This window comes from Alternaria hordeiaustralica (genome assembly GCF_023758085.1).
Source record: "Alternaria hordeiaustralica strain BMP 2776 chromosome Unknown scaffold_17, whole genome shotgun sequence".
Taxonomy (NCBI): domain Eukaryota; kingdom Fungi; phylum Ascomycota; class Dothideomycetes; order Pleosporales; family Pleosporaceae; genus Alternaria; species Alternaria hordeiaustralica.
The window spans coordinates 281684-301988 of record NW_026056789.1 but is presented as its reverse complement, the minus strand read 5'-3'; the positions used below and the strand labels follow the sequence as shown (position 1 = coordinate 301988).

At 45.2% G+C, this 20305-nt stretch overlaps 5 protein-coding genes across 5 annotated transcripts; 1 reads left to right on the top strand and 4 right to left on the bottom strand.

Annotated features, from left to right (window-relative positions):
• Window positions 1-413: 413 nt before the first annotated feature.
• Window positions 414-2272, bottom strand: J4E84_007624 (uncharacterized protein; the record flags this gene model as incomplete). Its single annotated transcript, XM_049390207.1, has 2 exons — window positions 414-2197; window positions 2269-2272. The coding sequence occupies 2 exons, from the start codon at window positions 2270-2272 to the stop codon at window positions 414-416; spliced, it is 1788 nt and encodes a 595-aa protein (XP_049242060.1).
• A 1648-nt stretch (window positions 2273-3920) lies between these two features.
• On the bottom strand, window positions 3921-5190 carry J4E84_007623 (uncharacterized protein; the record flags this gene model as incomplete). The annotated part of the gene is made up of 2 exons (XM_049390206.1): window positions 3921-4792; window positions 5169-5190. 2 exons carry the CDS (start codon window positions 5188-5190, stop codon window positions 3921-3923), a joined length of 894 nt encoding a protein of 297 aa, XP_049242059.1.
• Window positions 5191-6073: 883 nt separating this feature from the next.
• On the bottom strand, window positions 6074-7638 carry J4E84_007622 (uncharacterized protein; the record flags this gene model as incomplete). Its single annotated transcript, XM_049390205.1, has 3 exons — window positions 6074-7029; window positions 7081-7530; window positions 7590-7638. 3 exons carry the CDS (start codon window positions 7636-7638, stop codon window positions 6074-6076), a joined length of 1455 nt encoding a protein of 484 aa, XP_049242058.1.
• Window positions 7639-8472: 834 nt separating this feature from the next.
• On the top strand, window positions 8473-11241 carry J4E84_007621 (uncharacterized protein; the record flags this gene model as incomplete). The annotated part of the gene is made up of 1 exon (XM_049390204.1): window positions 8473-11241. One exon carries the CDS (start codon window positions 8473-8475, stop codon window positions 11239-11241), a length of 2769 nt encoding a protein of 922 aa, XP_049242057.1.
• Window positions 11242-11382: 141 nt separating this feature from the next.
• On the bottom strand, window positions 11383-13743 carry J4E84_007620 (uncharacterized protein; the record flags this gene model as incomplete). Its single annotated transcript, XM_049390203.1, has 3 exons — window positions 11383-13218; window positions 13268-13545; window positions 13593-13743. The coding sequence occupies 3 exons, from the start codon at window positions 13741-13743 to the stop codon at window positions 11383-11385; spliced, it is 2265 nt and encodes a 754-aa protein (XP_049242056.1).
• Window positions 13744-20305: the final 6562 nt, after the last annotated feature.

Sequence of the window (20305 nt, the reverse complement as noted above, 5' to 3'; positions counted from 1 at the left end):
TCTGTAGGGCCTGGGGACTACAACCGGTGTGGCGATTGTGTGGGTTGTAGGCGGGAGTACATGTATGCTGCAACAAGAATTAGTCAAGGTCGTTGTTTTGATGGACGCGTTCTGTTTACGTGACGTGGACTGCCTATCTAGGTAGCAAACGCTCGACTTGGACGCGCTAAGGTGCAAAGACGCGGTGAAGACGAGATAAGGACAACGGGAAATTGGTACGAAACACGTGTTACGCTGCTAGTCTCTTGTTACACATCTCATATCAAAGTAAATACAGCGTGATGTCCAAGAAGCCAAAGACCATGCCCACAGCACCTGCTCTCTCGCCACCCTGAAAAGCAACGTCTTATGCAAGCCCAGTCATCCTCCTTCAAATCGAGTCAAAGGCTCCTCTTCCTATACGAATACAGTTGTCACTCTAACAGCCTCAAAAGCCTCGACTTGTTGCTATCGTTACCACCATTCTCCTCGTCCTTCCGGCGTATCATGTCCTCGTCTTCAAACCGGTTCTCCTTCTCTTCACGGCGCTTTGCTTCTACCATCTCCGCCTTGATACTGGTTTGATGCTGTCGGAGTTTCTTCAGTCGAATGTAGTGATCCTCGATGTCATGAAGTGTCTTTTCGACGCGACTATCAATGACCTTCTTTTGACGCTGAAGCAAAGAGGTTGAAACAACCGAACCACAAGTGGAGCTGGGACGGCGGTTGGCGTTTGAATTGCGAGCACGCTCTGCTTTCCTCGATGTGCGGCGCTCACGACGATCTCTATCTACTCCCGGAAGAGAAGCAGTCGCAGTACGGAACGCTCTCCACTCTACATCGTGCCGATGTTTATCGGGGAGCGGCTCTGTCATCGCGAGGTGCGTCAAACCCTTGCACTCGTCATCGGGCTTCCAGGCGTGTTGGTCCGGGAACGAGTAAACGGAGTTGTCTGTACCACTCAACAAGCTGCTCTGGTCGCGGTTCGAGAAATGGTCCATGTCTTTGTAACCAGAGGACACCGAGCTTTGCGACGACGACGATCCTCGCATTAGCCAGTCAATTTCATCCGACATAGATTTGTTGGTCTTCAGCTCCCGCCTTTTTCCTGATCGTGCCTTAGTAGGTAGAGCATCTTGATGCAGGTTTAGCTCTTCAGCCACTGTTTTCAACCACGAAGAGATGGCATTGCGCGGAGAAGTCGAACCGCGAACTAAGGCTTCTTCGCTCTGACTGAGGGGACGTGGTAGGGCTGATCGATGGTTGCTTGAGAAGGCAGTGATAGGTTTGCGCCGTGGTTGAGCTGAGATATGCAAAGATGGCTCGGCTGCGAAGCCTGACATTCGAGAAGCTTGTTTCTCATATCTTGACCGCTGCAGACTGACAGACTCGCCGTCTGCATTGCTATTGTCGCTCTTGCCTGGGTAAAATTTGGATGCGTTGATGCTGACTTGTCCAAGCTGATGGACCTTTGCTACACCCAGCTCTTTCTCATAATCTGGGGGACGCCGTCGATCAAACTTCGTGGGATATCGTGGAGGTGGCTCCTCATGGTATGTATATCCCTCAGTGGAATGCGTCGGTGTCCGAAGATCTGGTACATAATGTAGGCATAAGCTGGTCAGGTGCTGGACGAAGGACCTGTTCAATGGGATGAAGTCATGGTGAAAGTTCTCCACTCCCGCCTCCACCGCCAACAGAAAGTAGTACTTAACCACGGCATACAGTTCGTCTTTTGTTGCAGCTTGTTTGAAGGGAAGTTTGGTTGCGACCCTCTGCTCAAATATGGCCTCATACCATGTAACTTCCACAACGTCATGTCCTCCATATCTGTGCCTTTCATCGACCTCCATAATGAACTTGGGACCGATTGAGGAATTCGAATTCGGACTGAGGTACGCATACACAGTGTTGCCCCACTTCTTTATAGATCTGTCAGTGTAGGTTCCAAGTACCAAGCGCAGATTCGCCATCGACGATGGCTTGCTATGTCTTGAGAACTCCATGTCGCTCAGATCGGGAAGCCTCGCAAGTAGAGCGGCCGAAATGTGCTTTCGGAGCGCAGCGAGTGCATCAGGGCCTGCAGAGATAGTCTCGAAGTGATCGACGGGGTCCATGTCAGGTAGAGATGATTCCTTGGACAAAGGTGTAAATTCCTCATCCGATTGCGAGTCTCGGTCCTTCAGTGTGAAACAAGCGTCTTCTTGAGCATGGTGAGCTGTGCGATGCGAACGAAGAACTGGCCCATAGCCCACATCCTCGTCGGGATATATGAGGTGATCGAGAGACACATCGCCGGCGCCCGGTTGACAATCAGAGTGGCGATTGTGGAAATCTCCATTCCGACGTTGAATGCGGTTAGAGCCGATTACATGCGAAGGCTTGCGACGTATTGGTCTGACTGGCTCAGATCCAGAACTGCTGGCTATCTCTGGAAGTCGTCCTGGTGTGTTGGAAGAAGACATGGAGGATGCAATGCGTATGCGCAGTGATACGGGCGATGTTGCTCTACTCTAATCTGCAGAAACTCGTTGGAGGGCCGTCTGATTTCGATGTCGAGATGAAATATCGCCAGTAGCAATGACGTTGTGGTTTTGCTGTCAAGGATGGGCCGGAGGGTAAAAGTTCAGAAGAAAGCTTCCGGGCCTGATGACCGTTGAAGAGATTTCCTTATGACTTCCGGAAAGAGGTGTAAGGGAAGCAGCCAACAGTAATGCTTAGTGTTGGGATGTGCGACAGGTTTCTGGTGAGTCGGAAACGCTTTTGACTTTACGTTATCAGCTTGACTTACAACACGAGAGAGAAAGAGGGCTTATATAAGGAGCGAAGAGTCTGAGCCAAGTGCGCAAGACGCCTTCATTGAGCTGGAAACGGCGAGAGTCGCCACACAAAAATCTCTTTCTTTCCACTTTCGGGTTGCACCCCAAGTCTCGAGTGCAGGGGAGAAGCCCTACAAGGTCCGTGTTACTCATTCTAGACTGGACCCCGCGGGAGCCTAGAGTTCGCGCTGTTTCGAAAACCTCACGCGAACTTGCGGTGCAATGCTAGCAGGCGTCTCGGGGAGTATTCTCGTCACTGCTGCCATGAGTCATGAGTTAATCAGGGCCTCTGATGACGTGGTTAACCCGGAGGTGTCGAAGACAATAGAATGAAAGAAGATCCGCACTTCGAATTGGGAACGCGAGAGACCATACTGTGAAGAGCGCAAGTTCCCGAAAGCTCGCCATTCGATGCAGCGCTGTACGCGCGCAGGATACCTGGGTTGAGCAGAGCTTCCATCGTCTGCGTCTCCTGAGACAAGGTACGCGTCAAGTTTCACTTCAAATGGAAATTCTTCCATATGCTCGAAGAACATATTGGACTTCCGCTCAGGGCAGCCAGGGTTTTGCAGACCAGTGTCGTTCTTGTAGGAATGCTCGCAGTATCCAAGAGGTCGGTCCGTGCCGTGATGACGACCATGGCTTCTAGTGATAAGTCTTTCGGTATATGGCTGCACCTCATACAAGAAAAAAAATGAACAGGCCTGCAGACTGCATTAAAACAAAGACCTGCAAAGTAGGTAGCTTAACGTTAACGTAGGCTCTAGGGTGTTGAGTTCTTTCCACAGGTTGGCGTGGCTGAGCGGATGGGAGGCCGGTGCGGGGTGGAAGTGGGATGTACCGTGGATGATGACGTGTTTCAGCCTAACCAACTAGCGGCTTCTCAGCAACAATGAGGACGAGGACAGAACACGATGCATGACGATGCAAAGATGCAATAGTGAGGTATCAGGTAGTTGGCGCTGGGAGCGCCGAGCTCATAATCCGTTGAATGTAAGAGTGATCAATTAAATCTTGGAAGTTTCTAATGCTACCCATTCATCGCCAGAACCCCAAACATCAAGAAGACTATAGACCGAGAAGAAGAAAGAACCCCAAACATGACCGAACAAGACGCCAACCTCAGCTAGCTGGAGTCATACCAGCGTCCTTGAAGGCTTGGAGAAGCCAACCCAACAAGGGTTTCCTGATCAAGTGCTGTTTCATGTGCTTCCCTCGCAATTCCTCCCTCTCTACCACCCAGGTCAGCCTCGCCTTCTTCCCAATAAACCTCGCAGTGTTAGTCTTTTTCTCGAGCTGGAAGAAGTCAAACAGCAGCAAATCGTCCCAGTTAAAGAGGGCGACGTGTTTGCACCCGCTTTTGACTGCGTAGGCTGAGATTTGTTTGGTGAATATGTCGCCGTTGCGTCTGAGAAGTCCATCTGGGCTCGAGCCTTTCTCTTCAACCAGCGCCCTCTCAAAATCCCTGTACACTAGGTACTCCTTTCTCTTGAACTCGAGCAGTGCGATCACCCCCCCGCCTTGGCGCTTGAGGAAGACGGCGTCAAAACGCACACCCTTTTGCGCCTTGTCGTTCACCTGATCCTCCTTTTCGATGCTACGGCTCAGCTCGGTCGTGTACTCGAAGGTGTCTCCGTACTTGTGATTCAAGACCTCGATGATCGGCGCGATGACATACAGGAAGATGGTGTTGCTGATGTCGCCTTCAGAGTTCTGACCGAGCTGAGGTAAGGTTGAGAGCATCGACCTGGTTCCAAGTTCCGTCCGCTGGAGTTCGTTGAGGATGGCATCGGCTTGCGCTATTAGAGGATCGACTGGGGTGACTTCTAGGGTGCCTGGTGCTTTGGCATCTTTGGTTGTTTTCCCAGATGCCTCGACTGTTCGGTAACGGGCGTTCGGCGAGGGGCTAAGGACTGGGAGGTCCTTTCCAAAGCATTCGATCCAGTCAACGAGCTCATTGTAGCACGTGGGATGGTTGGAGATGAGGATTGTTGCTGAAATGTATGGGAGAGAAGTGATGGATGGTGTGAAGGGCTGGGTCGAGCATAAAGAGATTGGTGAGGGAAGGAGAGATTGGCGAGGGAAGGAGAGATTGGCGAGGGAAGGAGAGCTTGGTGAGGGAAGGAGAGCCTGGTGAAGGAAGGAGAGCCTGGTGAAGGAAGGAGAGCCTGGTGAAGGAAGGAGGGCTTAGTGAAGGTTGTGTTGTAGATCGGTAGTGTGTTGTTAAGGAAACAATTGTCAGTATCGAAGTGGGTTTGAGGCGTCTACACTGGCTGCATCTGGGTTGGAGGTGCCTTTGTTGAGATTACGAACTGATCTATTGATCAACTGCCTGGGAAGAATGACAACTATTCAAATTCATCTACCTACCTCTCCATGCTATGACCTTCATTGAATTCAGTAGCTTTCTGCTGACGGTGGCGTGGGAGTGCCGGATTGGCGTTCGCGGAAGGGTCTGGGTCACTGGTGGTTTGCCTTTTCCGAGGGGGCTACTTGCTCAAACGGGGGTTTAGGAGATTGAGGGTGCAGCGTTTGGGGAGTCTGAGGATTGCGATCTCTCTCATTTGATGAAGAGTGCCTTTTGCGTATGTGGTGGTTATGTATTCCGGGAGTCATGAGTGGCTTGTCTCGCTCGCAGCAGGGTTTGGGGAAGCCGGGCGCGATTTGGGCAGTGACGATGGGGTCTGTTCGTGATTTTTTGGAAAGGGGAGGGCTTCGAGGATGCGGCGGCCGGCGGGGAATACTTTGCGGCTGATACTGTGGCAGGGGAGAAGGCCTAAGGGGTGTTCGTTAAGTCGCGTGATGGTGGGGGTATGAGGTCTTTTCGGCGTGTGTGAGTGCGATTGGGCGTCTTACCCATCCTCAAAGTGCGTGCGGCCAGCGAGGCTGGGTGCGAAAAGCCTAATCTGTTGTTTGTGGTTTGTTAGAAAGGGGAGGGCGGCGGCCGACGGGAATTACTTCGCGGCCGATACTGTCGCCGGGGATGAGGCCTAGGGGTCAATGACGCACAGCACCTTTCCTCTTACGTACTAGCTCGTCCCGGCTGCACATGTGCTTCCAAGGTTTCCGCCTTCTCCATGGCTTGCATCGACATCCTGCCTGCGCCAACTCTATACACGTCACATTGAATTTCGGAAGGTCTCACATCATATATGATTATAAGTTGCTATAAACACCGCGCACGTACCAGAAGTTGACCTTCCAACAACGCCACCTGCAGCTTCCCTCTGACATTCCTTCTGCTCAACGCCCACACCGGCCGCATCAAATCGCAATCAGACGACCGCGATCTCCGCGTGGAGCTTCTCATCCTTTTCCATAGCCGCCGATGCCGCTGCCGGATCTTGCAATGCATGCGGTATCAATTGATCGCCAAACAGCTCGTCCATCTGTTCCAAGGTCTTGCCTTTGGTCTCCGGATAGAAGAACCAATAGCACAAGAAAGCAACAATGTTGAAGCAGAAGAAGACGTAAAAGTACTTGAACTCAATCGTGCTGAGTGCTTGGGGAGAGAACTGGGCGAAGATGAGGTTCACAACCCAGTTTGTAAAAGTCGTGATGGCGTTGCCAAGGGCGCGGCATTCGATGGGGAAGATCTCTGCAGGGTAAACCCACGAGATGATGCCAAGAGGTGTGTAAAAGAAGGAGAAGAGGAAGTTCATGGCCACCATACTGCGCAGCTGTGCGCCATTGTTGGGGTCGAAGTATTGCCCTTGTACTGCGTTGACGAGAAGAGCAGCCGCTAGGCCCGCTGCCGATATGAGAAGGGGTTTGATACGTCCAAACTTGTCGACTAGTGCCAGTCCAATGGTACACCACACGATTGAGAGAGCACCGCTGATACCAATGATCATGAGCGACTCTTGTGTCGATATCCCTAGGATCTCGTAGATGCGCGGGCCGTAGTAGTTGATGACGTTGATACCGGAAAGCGGACCGAATGCTTGCACACCACAACCCAGCAAGAGACGCTTGCGCCAGGAGGTTTTCGTAATGATCGAGAGCCAACTGATATTGCCCAGAGCGCGGTCTGCGATGATGACATCACGGATTTCGCGGAATTCTAGATCGATTGTCTCAGCGTCGTGGCCCCTTCGGAGCTTGTTGAGCGAGGCCATGGCGTCTTCATGTCGATCTTTTTCCATGAGCCAACGAGGAGACTCCTGCAGGAAGAAAATGCCAGCAAGCAAGACGAGACCAGGCACATTCTGGAATGCGAGAGGAAAGCGCCCTGAGACATGTTAGCAGGAAAAGACAGCGACTCATGTCTAGGTCGACTTACATGAGAACTGGGTGCTGTTGAAGGAGCAGCCATAGCCGAGCCATTGAGCGACGAAGAATCCCCAGCTCAGCATCCACTGCAGCAAACCAGAGAGAGTGCCACGGTATCTCGCCTCGGACAGCTCACCGGCGTACATAGGGATAGTCGAAGTGAGCTGACCTACTGCGACTCCGCCGATGAAGCGACCGATGATGAGCATAGCCATGTTGACAGCGCCTGCCTGGAGAGAACTGCCCAAGATGGAGATGACCGCTCCTACGAAGATAGTCCAGCGACGACCTAGCACATCTGCGAACAACATGTTGAAGATAGTCCCGGCGATGGCACCACCTTGGAAGGCGGACACAATACCACCGACAACATCGTCCGAAGGGTCGTTAAAGTACTCTTTGAAGGTAGGAAGGGCGATGGTCGAGGTGATGATACCAGAGTCATATCCGAAAAGGAAACCTGTGGATGAATCAGTACCCAGCTTGTGAGCTCGTGCGCTTGCCAGGTGGGCATCCTACCTCCAGTCGCCAGAAAGATTGCGCTAAAGACCGTTACAGCGACTCCCATCTTGAGCGATGATGTGAGATAGTGTGTGGGGAAGTGGATCTATCGCCATGCGACACCAGGGCTTATGTATCAACGGACTGTGGTTCCATTTCGCGTCCCTTGTTACCCCGGACTCTACTGCCCCGAAGCCAGCATTGGCTGACACGCGCATGTGTCCATGCACGGATCATGGAGACTGTGCAAGGGGCCTAGAATGCTTGTCACGCTCTACTGCCGTCGCGAACGCTCGGGCTAGAGGGAACAACAGCACGCATCTCGCAGAACTGTTCAGGCTAGTACATGATGCTGCCCTCTACGTGGTTGTATCAATACTTCGATTTCCACAGCTTGCAACTACTATCATAAGGTACGATACCTATGTCGAGCTTTTGCTACGATGCTAGAGGTTGTGCTCGCCACTAGTCAAGATGTCGGAGAATGATTATTACGAACAGTAAGGCCTTGCGCTACGGGTCGGGAGTTAAGATCGAACTGTAGGCCAAGCTGCAATGTCTTGGTGGGGTCCCCGCATTCGCGCTCGCTGTCGAATCAGACTGCCGGACGCGTGTCTCCACCTCGGGACCACGTCGGGATAAGACCGTGCCAAACACTCATGTCACGCCTAACAGGCTATCGGTCGGTGGTCTCGCAGCCAATTCACCCGAATTTCGCAGCATCTTGTTACGACGCGTACTCTGACTGATGAGTTGAAGATGTAAATGATTAGTTGAACCCTCCCGCAGTAACAGCCACCAACCCTCCACCTTTCCGACAACCTATGCTGCGCGACATTGTGGTTGCTCAAGCAAGCCAAACTTACGAGCACAAGTTATCTCAGTTCCGCAATCGCTCAGTATGGTCCTAGAAGTCACGCGATGCGGAATACACGGCTTCCACGAGGCGCTCGGCATCGACACAGACAAAATCCGCTTCTTTTGGGTCCTCCATTCAGATCGCGAAGACAGCCGGCAAATAGCATATCGCGTTGAAGTCTTCACGACACCAGGATTATGGGATAAAATAGTATGGAACTCCGGAAAGGTGGAAAGCGATCGGCAACGCAATATACTCTGTGCACCTGACGGAGGTTTCGAATCGGCGACCTTCCACTACTGGAGAGTCACAGTATGGGACTCTGATGGCACTGTCACGGTTGGCAAAGCAAACGAGTTCTTCACTGCATACCCCAGATGTTCTGGGTTACTGCCACCATACAGTATGAATCAGACCTACATGCCACATACCAGCCTTATCTTCCGTACATGGTTTGAGGATGAGCCGAATCGATGGAAGGGCGTCTGGATCGGCGATAACGGAGACAAGCCGCTCTATGTACGCAAGGCGCTACATCTCGATCGGAAGCCGTCTCGTGCCATTGCGTTCGCATCGGGTCTTGGCCATTTCAACTTCGTCTGTAATGGCGATCCCGCAGCGGCGAACGGCCATGTCCTAGATCCTGGCTGGACGAACTACCATCGCACGGTGCAATTTGTCGCATACGACTTGTCTAAGATACTGACACAAGGCGAGAATGTGCTTGGCGCCCATATCGGCAATGGCTTCTACGCGGGTGACCAAGGCGACGACCGTTTCTTCTGGCCATGCTATGAGGACAACACATACGTTCGATATGGCAATGAGCTCTGCTTCTTCATGGAGCTACATCTGTTCTACCCCGACCGTAGCCACGAGATCATCACTACAGGCCCAGATTGGAGTATCCGTAAGAGTGCGACCACACTAGCCAACATCTACTCTTCCGAAACCAAAGACATGCGCGCCTATCCTACCGGATGGGATGCGCCGGGCTTCAAAGAGGACGAGCAGTGGAAGCCTGCGACGCCCGTGACAGGCCCGAGGGGGAAATTGAAGTACCAAAGTCAACCGCCCGTCGTGTTGCATGAGAACCTCGAACCGCGATCGACCAAAACGGTCGAGCCAGGTGTTGTTATGTTCGACTTCGACCAGAATATGACGACCATGGTCAAGATACAAGTCAGCGGTCCGGCAGGCTCGAAAGTCATCGTCCGTTTCTCTGAGACGATTGGTCAAGATGGCAAGGTATTCATGCCCGATCCACTCTTTAAGCAGTTCGAGACGGGCGTGTTCTGCAAGTTCACTCTTGCTGGTACAGGAGTCGAAACATGGGAGCCAGACTTCTGCTTCACAAGCGCACGCTACATTCAGGTCGAAGGTGTCTCGCTAGAGGAGGGCCAAGGGCTACCAGTCGTGCACTCATTGGTGAGCAGGCATGTATCGTCTGCCGCACGTCGTCTCGGCTACGTGAAGACGGATAAGGAAGATGTCAATCAGCTCATCGATATGTGTTACTGGTCTTTTGTCAGCAACCTCTTCAGCTACCACACTGACTGTCCTCAACTAGAGAAGTTCGGCTGGCTCGAAGTAACGCACCTTCTCGCACCAGCCACGCAGTATATCCGTGACATGGAGTCACTTTACTCGAAGATTCTCGATGACATAGTCGACGCGCAAGAGTCAAACGGTCTTTGCCCTACAATGGCACCCGAGATCAGATATATGTGCGGTCCTCTACACGACACAATAACCTGGGGCGGCGCCGTCGCACTACTCCCAGAGATACTGCGCTTCTACTACGACTCGACCCACGTCTTCGAGAGGTTATTCGACCCCTGCGTCCGCTACATGGAATACATAAAGACCAAAGAGCGCGACGGCGGACTCATCGAACACGGCCTCGGCGACTGGGGCCGCGACATCGCCTTCGGCAACAACCAAGCCAACATCGAAACAGCCATCTACTACCGCTGCCTCCGCAACATCCAACGCATGGCCCACGAACTCGGCAAACCCGATGCCGAGCAGCGGTTCCGCGAATGGGCTGATCGCATCTACCGCGTATACAACGAGCGCCTCCTCATTACCGATAAAAAAGAGTACCCATATGCGTTCTATACATCCCGCGACAACCCCCCAACCCACGACCGCAACATGGTCGCTCAAGCCTTCGCCCTCCAATTCGACCTCGTCCCTCCCTCCCACACCACCGACATCCAAACCGCCTTTTTGGCAGACTGCGCCTCCGCAGGCAACCGCATCCAAGCCGGCGAGATCGGCCTGAAATACCTCTTCAACACGCTCTCCGACCTAAACCGACCAGACATAATCTTGGAAATGGCGAGGCAAGAAGAACATCCAAGTTATTTACGGTTTATACGGCGGGGCGAGACGACGTTGAATGAGTTCTGGCAGGATAATTGTAGGAGCAAGTGTCATGATATGTTAGGCACGATATATGAATGGTTTTATGAGGGGGTGCTGGGGGTGAAGGCGGAGACGGAGGCGTATAGGACGTGGAGGGTTAGGCCGCCGTTGGGGAGTGAGTTTGGGGTGGTGGAGGGGAGGGTGGAGTGTCCGTATGGGGGGATTGAGGTTAGGTATGAGAAGGGGGATGATGGTGCTGGGGGTGAAGAGGTGAAGATGGAGGTTAGTGTGCCGACTAGTACGACGGGGTACTTGCTGTTGCCGAGAGAGGAGAGTAGTGTTGTTGTGAGGAGACTTGGTGAGGGTGGGTATGAAGTAGAGAGGAGGGGGATGAGAATAGCGCTCAAGCCGGGCAAGTATGAGTTGGTTCTGCAGGCATGATACTGCATCGTAGATTGCATATATAGTTTAGTGAATATCAAGCATCATGTGTCATCATGTGATATGAATGTGCCAGCAAACTATGATGATGTTGGAAGTATAGTGGCACGTACAACCCAGTACATGCTAGATTGCCACTCTTTACCAAAGTTGGCAAGTAGGCTCCTTAACCTTGCACTGGAAGCTCTCCCTGAACTCCCTCGAATTCGCCATGGTACCCAGAATACGTGCCCACTTAGGCGCGTGAGGATCAGTGTAGACACGGTTGATGGCGGTATCCTTACGAGTCTTGCCACACCACCAGTTGCTGTAGCTAACGAAGAACATCTGCTCTTGCGAGAAGTGGTCTAAACCAGGAAGGTTCTGGTTGGGCGTCTCGGCCGAGCGGCGCTTCCAAGCCTGGAAAGACGCGGAAAGACCACCGGCATCGGCAATGTTCTCGCCAAGAGTGAGTTTGCCGTTGACGTGCAGAGGCTTGTCGTCGGGGCCAGGAACGGTGAAGTTGGAGTATTGGTCAACAAAGCATTTGACCTTCTGCTCAAAGGCCTCTACTGTTGAGTTGGACCACCAGTCGGTGAGGTTGCCGTTCTGGTCGTAGTGACGACCAGTGCTGTCGAAAGCGTGACTGAGTTCGTGACCAGCAACGGAGCCGAAAGCACCGTAGGACATGTACGCGGGTACATTGACGTCGAAGACTGGGAACTGCATGATGCCAGCAGGGAAGACGATCTCGTTGCCGGGAGGGTTGTAGTAGGCGTTCACTGTTGGGACAGACATATCCCATTGATCACGATCCACAGGCTTTCCAAGAGCGGACCACTCTTCCTTAACCTCAAAGCGGCGCATGGCAAGCGCATTGGCGAAGAATGCGTCTGATGAAACATTGACGGTCTCGTAGTACTCCTCAAGCGTAGGTGGGTCCATGATGTTCGGGCTCTTGGTGGGGTAGCCGATCTTCTGGACGATGTTGTGCACCTTCTCGACAGCCTTCTTCGCAGTATCCTTGTCCATCCATTCAGCAGCGTTCAGCTTTTTGGCGAACTCGGTCTTGATGTCTGTGATGATGGTATCGCCGAACTTCTTCGCCTCGGCGGAGAAGGCCTTCTCTACGAAGAAGCGGCTCAAGATCCAGCCCAATCCGTTATCGACGTGGCTGACACATGATCGCCATCGCTCAGGAGCGGAGTCAGGGTCTTTGCCTGCGAGGACATTAACGAACCGACGGTAAGGCTTGACAGCATCCGCATCGACGTAAGCAGAGAGAGACTGGACGGCCTTCCAAATGAAGTAGGCCTGAAGAACATCCTCGGATGTAGCTGCGAGGATTACCGACAGCTCCTTCAGATAGTTCGGGGTCGTGACAATGACGCGTTTGATGTCGCTGCCCTCTGGAGCCTGGCCGGCGAGAAGCGCTTTCAGCTCGATCTCGGGAGCGATCGCAGCCGCGTCGTCGATCGAGAATGGGTTGTAAGACTTTGTAACGTCTTCGCGATCTTCTTCGCTTGGAGATGCTGCCGCGAGTTTCTTTTCGAGATCAATGATACCCTCAAATACAGCCTTGTCCTGGTCGGGGTATATCGCGCTGAGAACTTCAACAGCGACACCACGGTATTTCTCAACGAGTTTCTCGTCTTCGTAGCGCTCCTTGGAAGGTAGTCCGAAGTTGTATGGGGCACCAACAGACACGACAACAGTGTCGGGGTCGGTATCGTCGGCACCGGTGCCAGTTGAAATAAGACCAGTGATGCCGTACTTGGCCAGAAGAAGGATAGTGTCCTTGATCGAGTTGGAGTCCGAAGCGATGGCAGAGCACGTCTTCTTGATCTCGTCAAGGACTTGTTTCAAAGGCCCAGCGCCAATGCTCTTTATCTTGTCTTCGTTGAGGCACGCATCGTAAGCCGCTCTCATCTTGTCAAAGTTCTCCTCATCGGCGGATTTGGAAGTTGACATCAGCTGCATGGGTGAGAAGTAAGAATGCTACAGAAAGGTTAGTTGGGGTTGATCTAAATAGTAAGGTTGCACTTACCTCGGAGTCTTTGGGGTAAGGAGCCTCGAGAATGTGGCGAAGCAGCATCTGTGAGTTCTCCGACATGATTGTGCCGGTAAAGGCATCACCCTGGTCAGCTCGCAAGTCATGGCGGTCTCTCCAGCCACCGCAGACAAGCTCTTCGAAGTCATCGCATGGGTCGAGCTCCTTGTACTGAGGCGATAGGTTGTAGAGAACCTCCGAGGCCGCATGCACACAAGCTGGAGTCAGACATAGCTCGCTCTCCTCTGGATAGTCGCCGGTCGGCTCATAGTCGACTGGACATCAATTAGTCGCGAATCATATAACGTAACGATATACATACCCTGCGGAATTCCATAGAGTATGAGTGTAGCTGTGGCGGCTATGGCAAACAGTCTTCCTACCGCTTGACGTTTGGAGTAGCGTTGCACGTGGCTTGGCTGCACGGGTGCAGACGCGTCCGACGCGACGAGCGGTGTTTTCTCAGCAGCCATATTGAATAGCTGAACTGACAGTATCGAGCTGGAGATTGATGAGAGTGTTGATGATGCCAGCCAGCTGAACACCGTGATGATGGATGAAGAAGAAGAAGAGCGGAGGAGGCGGAGGCGATAGAGTTGGCCAGAAGCAGAATTGGGCGCTAAGGGGTAAAGTTGCAAACACGAACCTGCGCGGCTAAAATCTAGAAGCTAACCTAACCTTAGGTTAGTATCTCTATATAGGTGCTAAGGTTAAAAAGCCTATTAAAAATAGGGTTTATAAACGCATACTTCTTTTTATAATATATAGCACTAAGGTAGGTTTAGAAGTACTATATATAGAGGCAGAGTTATAGCAATAGCACGTAGAGAAGAGTAAGTATTAACAAACTTTTCTTTTTATACATTTAGAGAGAGCAGGCGCTCTTTAGCTTTCTCTTATTAAGTGTAGATACCTACGTAATATATATTATTATATATAAAATTTCTTAGAGCTGTAAATAAAATAAAAGTTAGTAGATCTACTAGAAATTGCACTATAGACCTTAGAAATACTAAGCATTAAGCCTTAAATAATACTTAATATATTAGTTCTTATTCTCTTTATATGTTAACTACATAACTTCTATTATACTATAGCTATTACACTCTCTAAGTATACTAATAGCTATAGTTTTAACTTAACTATAAAAACAACGCCTTAGAAGTAAACGTTAAAAGGCTGTTATAACCTTAGAAGATATAAGAGAAGGTTTATAGGCTTACGCTATACTAGGCACATAACTACTCTAGTCTTTATAGTATAGTTACTACGCGCACACCTTTATCTAGCGCAGTATAGACTATAGATATTAATACTATTTTCTTAGTATTTCTAAGAGCTACTATAAGAAAGTGTAGAGAACTTTATATATATAGAAGAAAGTAAACTCTACTATAAAGCCTTTAAGGTATTAAAGCGTAATACTACTAATATTTAGAGTAGTAGAGATTAGAACTACTAAAAAATAGATATAGAGTGTCTAAAATTATAATAGCTATTTAGCGTAGGCTAAGAAGAGTATATATACTAAATAGCAACTATAGTGTAAAATCTACTAAGGTATTATAGTAATAGAGTAGAAAATAAGAAGGTTATAAGAGCTATATATTTCTATATATTCTATCTAGAATAATTAAAAGAAACTAAATCTTAAGAAGAAATAGGCTGCACATAAAGCTACTATAAATTAGCTATAGTAGCACTTTAAATCTTTATATATTTAGTTAGAGAATATTAGATTTTGTATAGATAAAGTTATAGATATCTAAGCGTAGATACTAGAAGAACTAAGAGCTTAGAATAGAGAGCTAGGTAGATATTAGAAAGAAAGAAAAAAAGAGCTAAGCGTGCTAGAGGAATAGAATAGAAGAGAAGTAGTAGTAGAAGAAAGAGAATAAAAGAATAGAGCTCTACTTATATAACCTTATTCTTTATATTATATTTAGCCTAGTAGATATAAAGAGTTACTTAGAAGAAATAAGATTTTAATTAAAAGGTCTAGAAATATACGTTCTTGCTCTTACTTCTAGAGTTTAGCTTAGTCTATCTAGCGTTGTACTTAGTGCGTAGAGTAGCTACCTAAATATAGCTCTTAGGCTCTTCTAGTGTGCGCCTCTACTACTATAGCTTATTACGCTTCTTTTAGCTCTTTAGAGGCGCGATCTTAGTAGAGACAAGAGTTTAGAGCTTAATATTCTTATTACTACATTTATAGTCTAATTAATATTCGCTATATAGAATATAGAATAAAACTTATTCTTTATATATATATCTTAACTATTATTCTTCTTTCTAAAGTTACTAGTATAAGACTAAGATTGTCTAAGAGATATTAAGCGCGTTCTAACAGCTATTTATAATAACATTCTTAGTCTTAATAAGATATTTACTCTAAATAGCTATTTTTTATATAGACTTTTTCTTTCTATAACTTAAGAGACACGTAAAATAGTAGTAAGGTAAGAAGTATTATAATTATTATACTTATAGGCGTAGAGCCTTCTACTAGATATAAAGCTAAGTCTAGAAGGTAAAGTAGTTAGTATAGAGTAAGAAAGAGGCTAGAGAAGAGATAGTAAAGCTTATAAAGTATAAGGTTTTAAAATAAAAGGTAGTAAGTAAGTAGTAGAACATAATATATAAAATAAAAATTAGAAGCTAACTCTACGCTGCCTAAGGCAGCTACTAAGAAGGTAAGAGAGAAAGCTTATAGATTTAAAGGTTATAGCTAAGAGTAGAGATGTTATAGTAGACTCTAACGCAGAGAAGAAGAATATAATTAGAATTAATAAGCTTTAAAATAAAAGACTAGAGAAAAGGCAAGAGAGAACTTATAGATTTTAGCTAGCCTACTAGTTACTATAAAGTAGTAGTGCTTTAGAACTAGGCAGAATTTCTATAGTAAGTAGAGAAGTAGATAACTAGTTAGTATATAGTACTATAAAATAGAATCTTATAATAAATAAAGCTATAATAGTAGAACCTAGACATTATAAAAGTAGTTAAAGTAGTAGATTAGATAAACTTTAAATATCTAGTATAGACTATATTTATATACTACGCAACTGCTTTTATGTTTACTTACACTTCTTTTGTACTTACTATATATAACTAGAATTTAGTTCTAGTATTGCGTATTAGCTATAGACGCGTTATTGTAATAATATAGACTTATAAAGATAGGCAGCAGTGCGCTCTTCTTTATTATTAAAAGTAATAAGTCTTGTTTTCTATTATCTACAGTAATTAAACAGCTATACCTATTAATAACAAGAAGGCGCTCTAAAAATACTATATAATACAACCTACTATATTAAAATTAAAGCGCCTAAACATTATCTTCTAGAATTAGAGAAGTAGTAGTTTGTATTTTCTAAAGGTTTTAGAACTAATATACTCTACCTAGCTACCTACCTTTTTAAGCTCTACCTGTTTATTCTCTACGTTCTATAAGAATTAACGTTAGAAAGACTAGAAAAAATAAGTGTTAGTTAGTGTATACTACAAAAAAACTTTTCTTTACACACTATATCTCTAATATAGATGCCTTATAAAGGCAGCTATATAGAAGAAGCTCTCTATCTTTAGTACTATTAGAGCTATTATTACCTATAGCAAGGCGCTATAGTACTAAGAGTTAGTAGCTAGAATATTAGAGATAATAAGGTATAGCTTATAGACTACAACATCTTATAGCTATAATAGTAAGAGTAGGCATTACTATTACTCTAAAAGTAAGACCTAGTTAATATAAGTAGGCGTTGCAGAAGCTGTAGGTTCTTAGAATTACTAAAGCTTTTCTTCTATTATCTTAGAGTTCTTAGGTTTTTTTCTCTAACGCAATTACTAGTAGGCACGTCTTGTAGTAGCCTCTAGAGCTAGTAAAGCTACTTTTAGATAGCTAACTATTCTACTTTTTACACTTTTTAATTTCTAGAGCTTTTGCTATAGTTACGTAAGTTTACTAGGTTAATAAGGTAGAAGCCTATTATATACTAACTAGTACTACCTAGTCTTTATCTAGTATAGTACTATTGCCTCTATCTCTATTAATAGCTTTATTAAGTGTAGGTAGTAAAGGTAAGCGTAATAGAGAGTAATAGAGGCTCTAAGGTTGTTGCTACTAGACTCTATTATTTCTGCGCAGCCTATATAGTATAGAATTAATAGAAACCTTATATAGTAGCTTAGAGTTTATAGAAGCTAGCTTATTATCTAGAATATTATAGATATTCTAAGTTCTATTAGTAGTAACCTTAGAAATAGTAGGCTTATTCTATTACTTTTAGAACTTTCTACTAACTTCTTACGCGCGCAGTTTAGATAGCTTTCTATTCTTCTTTAATTAGAAAGCTATTGCTAGTAATAAAACGCGTTAAAGAGAAAAGTAAAAGGCTATATAAAGAAGAGTAGAGATTACAATAGATATAGAGCGTTATATCTATATTTACAACGCGTTAGTTGTAATATAGAGCGCGTAGAGAATTTTAGAGTTATAAGATAGAAAGACGTAGTAGAACTATATAGTTTATAGTAATAGGCCTAGAAAGCGCTAATCTATGCACAACGTAATATTACTAGACCTAAAGAGAAATTTATTAGTATTTATAAGAATTTTATTATAGAACCTATAATCTAATAACTATACTAGAGCTTATACCTACAGCTTCTTCTGTATGCGTAATATAGGCTATTCTTATTAGAGAAGAGATAGAGGTAGTTTACCTAGCTGTACGCCTACTTATTAAAAACGCTAATTATATACTAAACAATTATTTCTATATTAAATTTCTTACTCTAACCTCTCTATTAAATAAGCGTAATAATATTCTATATCTTATTTATTATATACTACTATGTAGCCTCTTATTAAAAGAAGTAGCTACTATATAGCTAAACCTCTTTACTAATATTGTATAGGTTATAGTAGAAGTTTTAGAAAAAGGTTATATAGCTCTATAGAGTATTAGCGTATAAAAGCTTAGTATTTCTAGTAAATAGTACTAGCTTCTTCTATTATCTATCTGTAAGCTTTAGTTAGTTAGATGTAGTAAATAGCATAAATAGGTATTCTCTCTTAATCTTAGAGGCAGTAAGCTACTCTGCTAACAGAGTAGGTATATTAACCTATAGCCTCTTCTAGTTAAAATATAAAATAAAGAGCTTAACGCCTATACACCTCTATAAGTATTATGTAGAAACCTTAGTATTTGTAGAGACTTACCTCTAGCTTATATAGTTTTATAGAAGCTTAGCGTAAGTTTAACCTAACCTAATTTATAATTCTACTAGTAGATATATTACACTTAAATATACAGCACTTTATCTAGGCGTAATAGATAATAAAACGTAACTATATACGTAAGCGTTATTATAAGTTACTAGTAGTATCTACTCTAAAGTCTTTCTCTAGATTTGTTAAAAGAACCTTAGTTAATTCTAGCTTTGTACTCTACGCCTGCGTTATATTAGTATAACTACTTAAGCGCCTTCTTAGTAATAGCCTTCTAACTAGATAATAGTATACCTTTGCGCGCCTAGAGTAGTTAGTATACAGAATATTACTACCTTAGTATTATAGAGCTTTAACGTACCTTTTAGCGTTTAAGAGACTACATATATAGCTAGACAGAGTTTAAGTTATATAGATTTTCTAACTAAGAGCTATTAATATTTTAGATATATATAGTATTAGACTAGCTAAGCTTATAAACGTAGTAGTATATAGTAGTAGCTTATATAGTAGAGGCAGCAGACTACCTAAAAGGTTAGCTCTTCTTATAGAGTATATTATCTACTTTATTAATACTACTATTATGCGCTAAAACTCTTATATCTACTAAGAGACTATAGAGTTTCTTTCTACAGCTAAAGCAGATCTAAAGACATAGAACCTATAGAGTATACTTATAGAGTCTACTAATATCTTAACACTTAGGTAGGTAATACTACTTTACAAAAGCCTTTAGTTTTGTAATTTAACTATAAACTTATTAAAACTAAAGAGCCTAGGTAAGAAGAGCGTTATATACAAGGTATAGCTTTTATAGGTACGCAGCGTATAGGCTTCTTTTACGTTCTTCTAAACGCTAGTAAAGAGCGCAGCCTATTAATTGCTTATTATTTCTAGGTTTTTACTAGGTTTAGCTCTAATATTCTTAATAACCTAATCTTGTTTAGCTATCTTCTTAGTAACCTTAAGGTTAGTACTATCTAAAACATTACCTCTATTAGCGCTAACGCTGCAGGTAATAGTCTAAATAAAATTGTAAAAGTATTAGACTATAGTTATAATTCTTAGTATCTTAAAGCTTTTAGAAAGTAATACTAGTATAATATATTATAAGTGTTAGTAGAGTAGCGTAGGTAGAAGCTGTAGACCTAAGAGCCCGCTTTCTATTAACTCTAGACTCTAACCTTCTTATTATAGTGCTGCTGTTTCTAGTCTTTTATTTAGTAATTCTTATTATTACTAGCTAATTAATATTAAGCACTAAGTGTACCTAGCTAGGCTAAGCTCTTAGCAGCTCTTAGAGTCTGCACTAACGTTCTAACATAAAACGTAGCTATAGACTATTAGCTATAGGCTAGATTTTAGCTAGTCTTAGCTACTCTAGTGCTATTAACAGACATTGCGTTTAGAATTCTTATACAAAATAAGATATTCTCTCTATTTTAACTATACATTTACTTACGCTTATAACTATAGCTAGTAGATAATAAGCCTATAGAAAATAGCAACTACTACCTTATACAGTAGTAGCGCTGCTAATAGATATAGCCTAAAATATAGAAAATACTAATATTAGTGCTAATATAAGAGAGATGTATAGAGCTATAGCAGAATTTATAGCCTATAGCTGCCTTATAAGGCAAGACCTTATAACCTACGTGTTTATATATAGAAGCTCTCTATAAAAACGCTAGAATTATATTATAATACTAATATTTACGTAAGGCGCCTAGCTAGATAGAATATATACTACTATACACTAGAAGAGCTTGCAACTACTAATTCTCTCTATATATATTTAT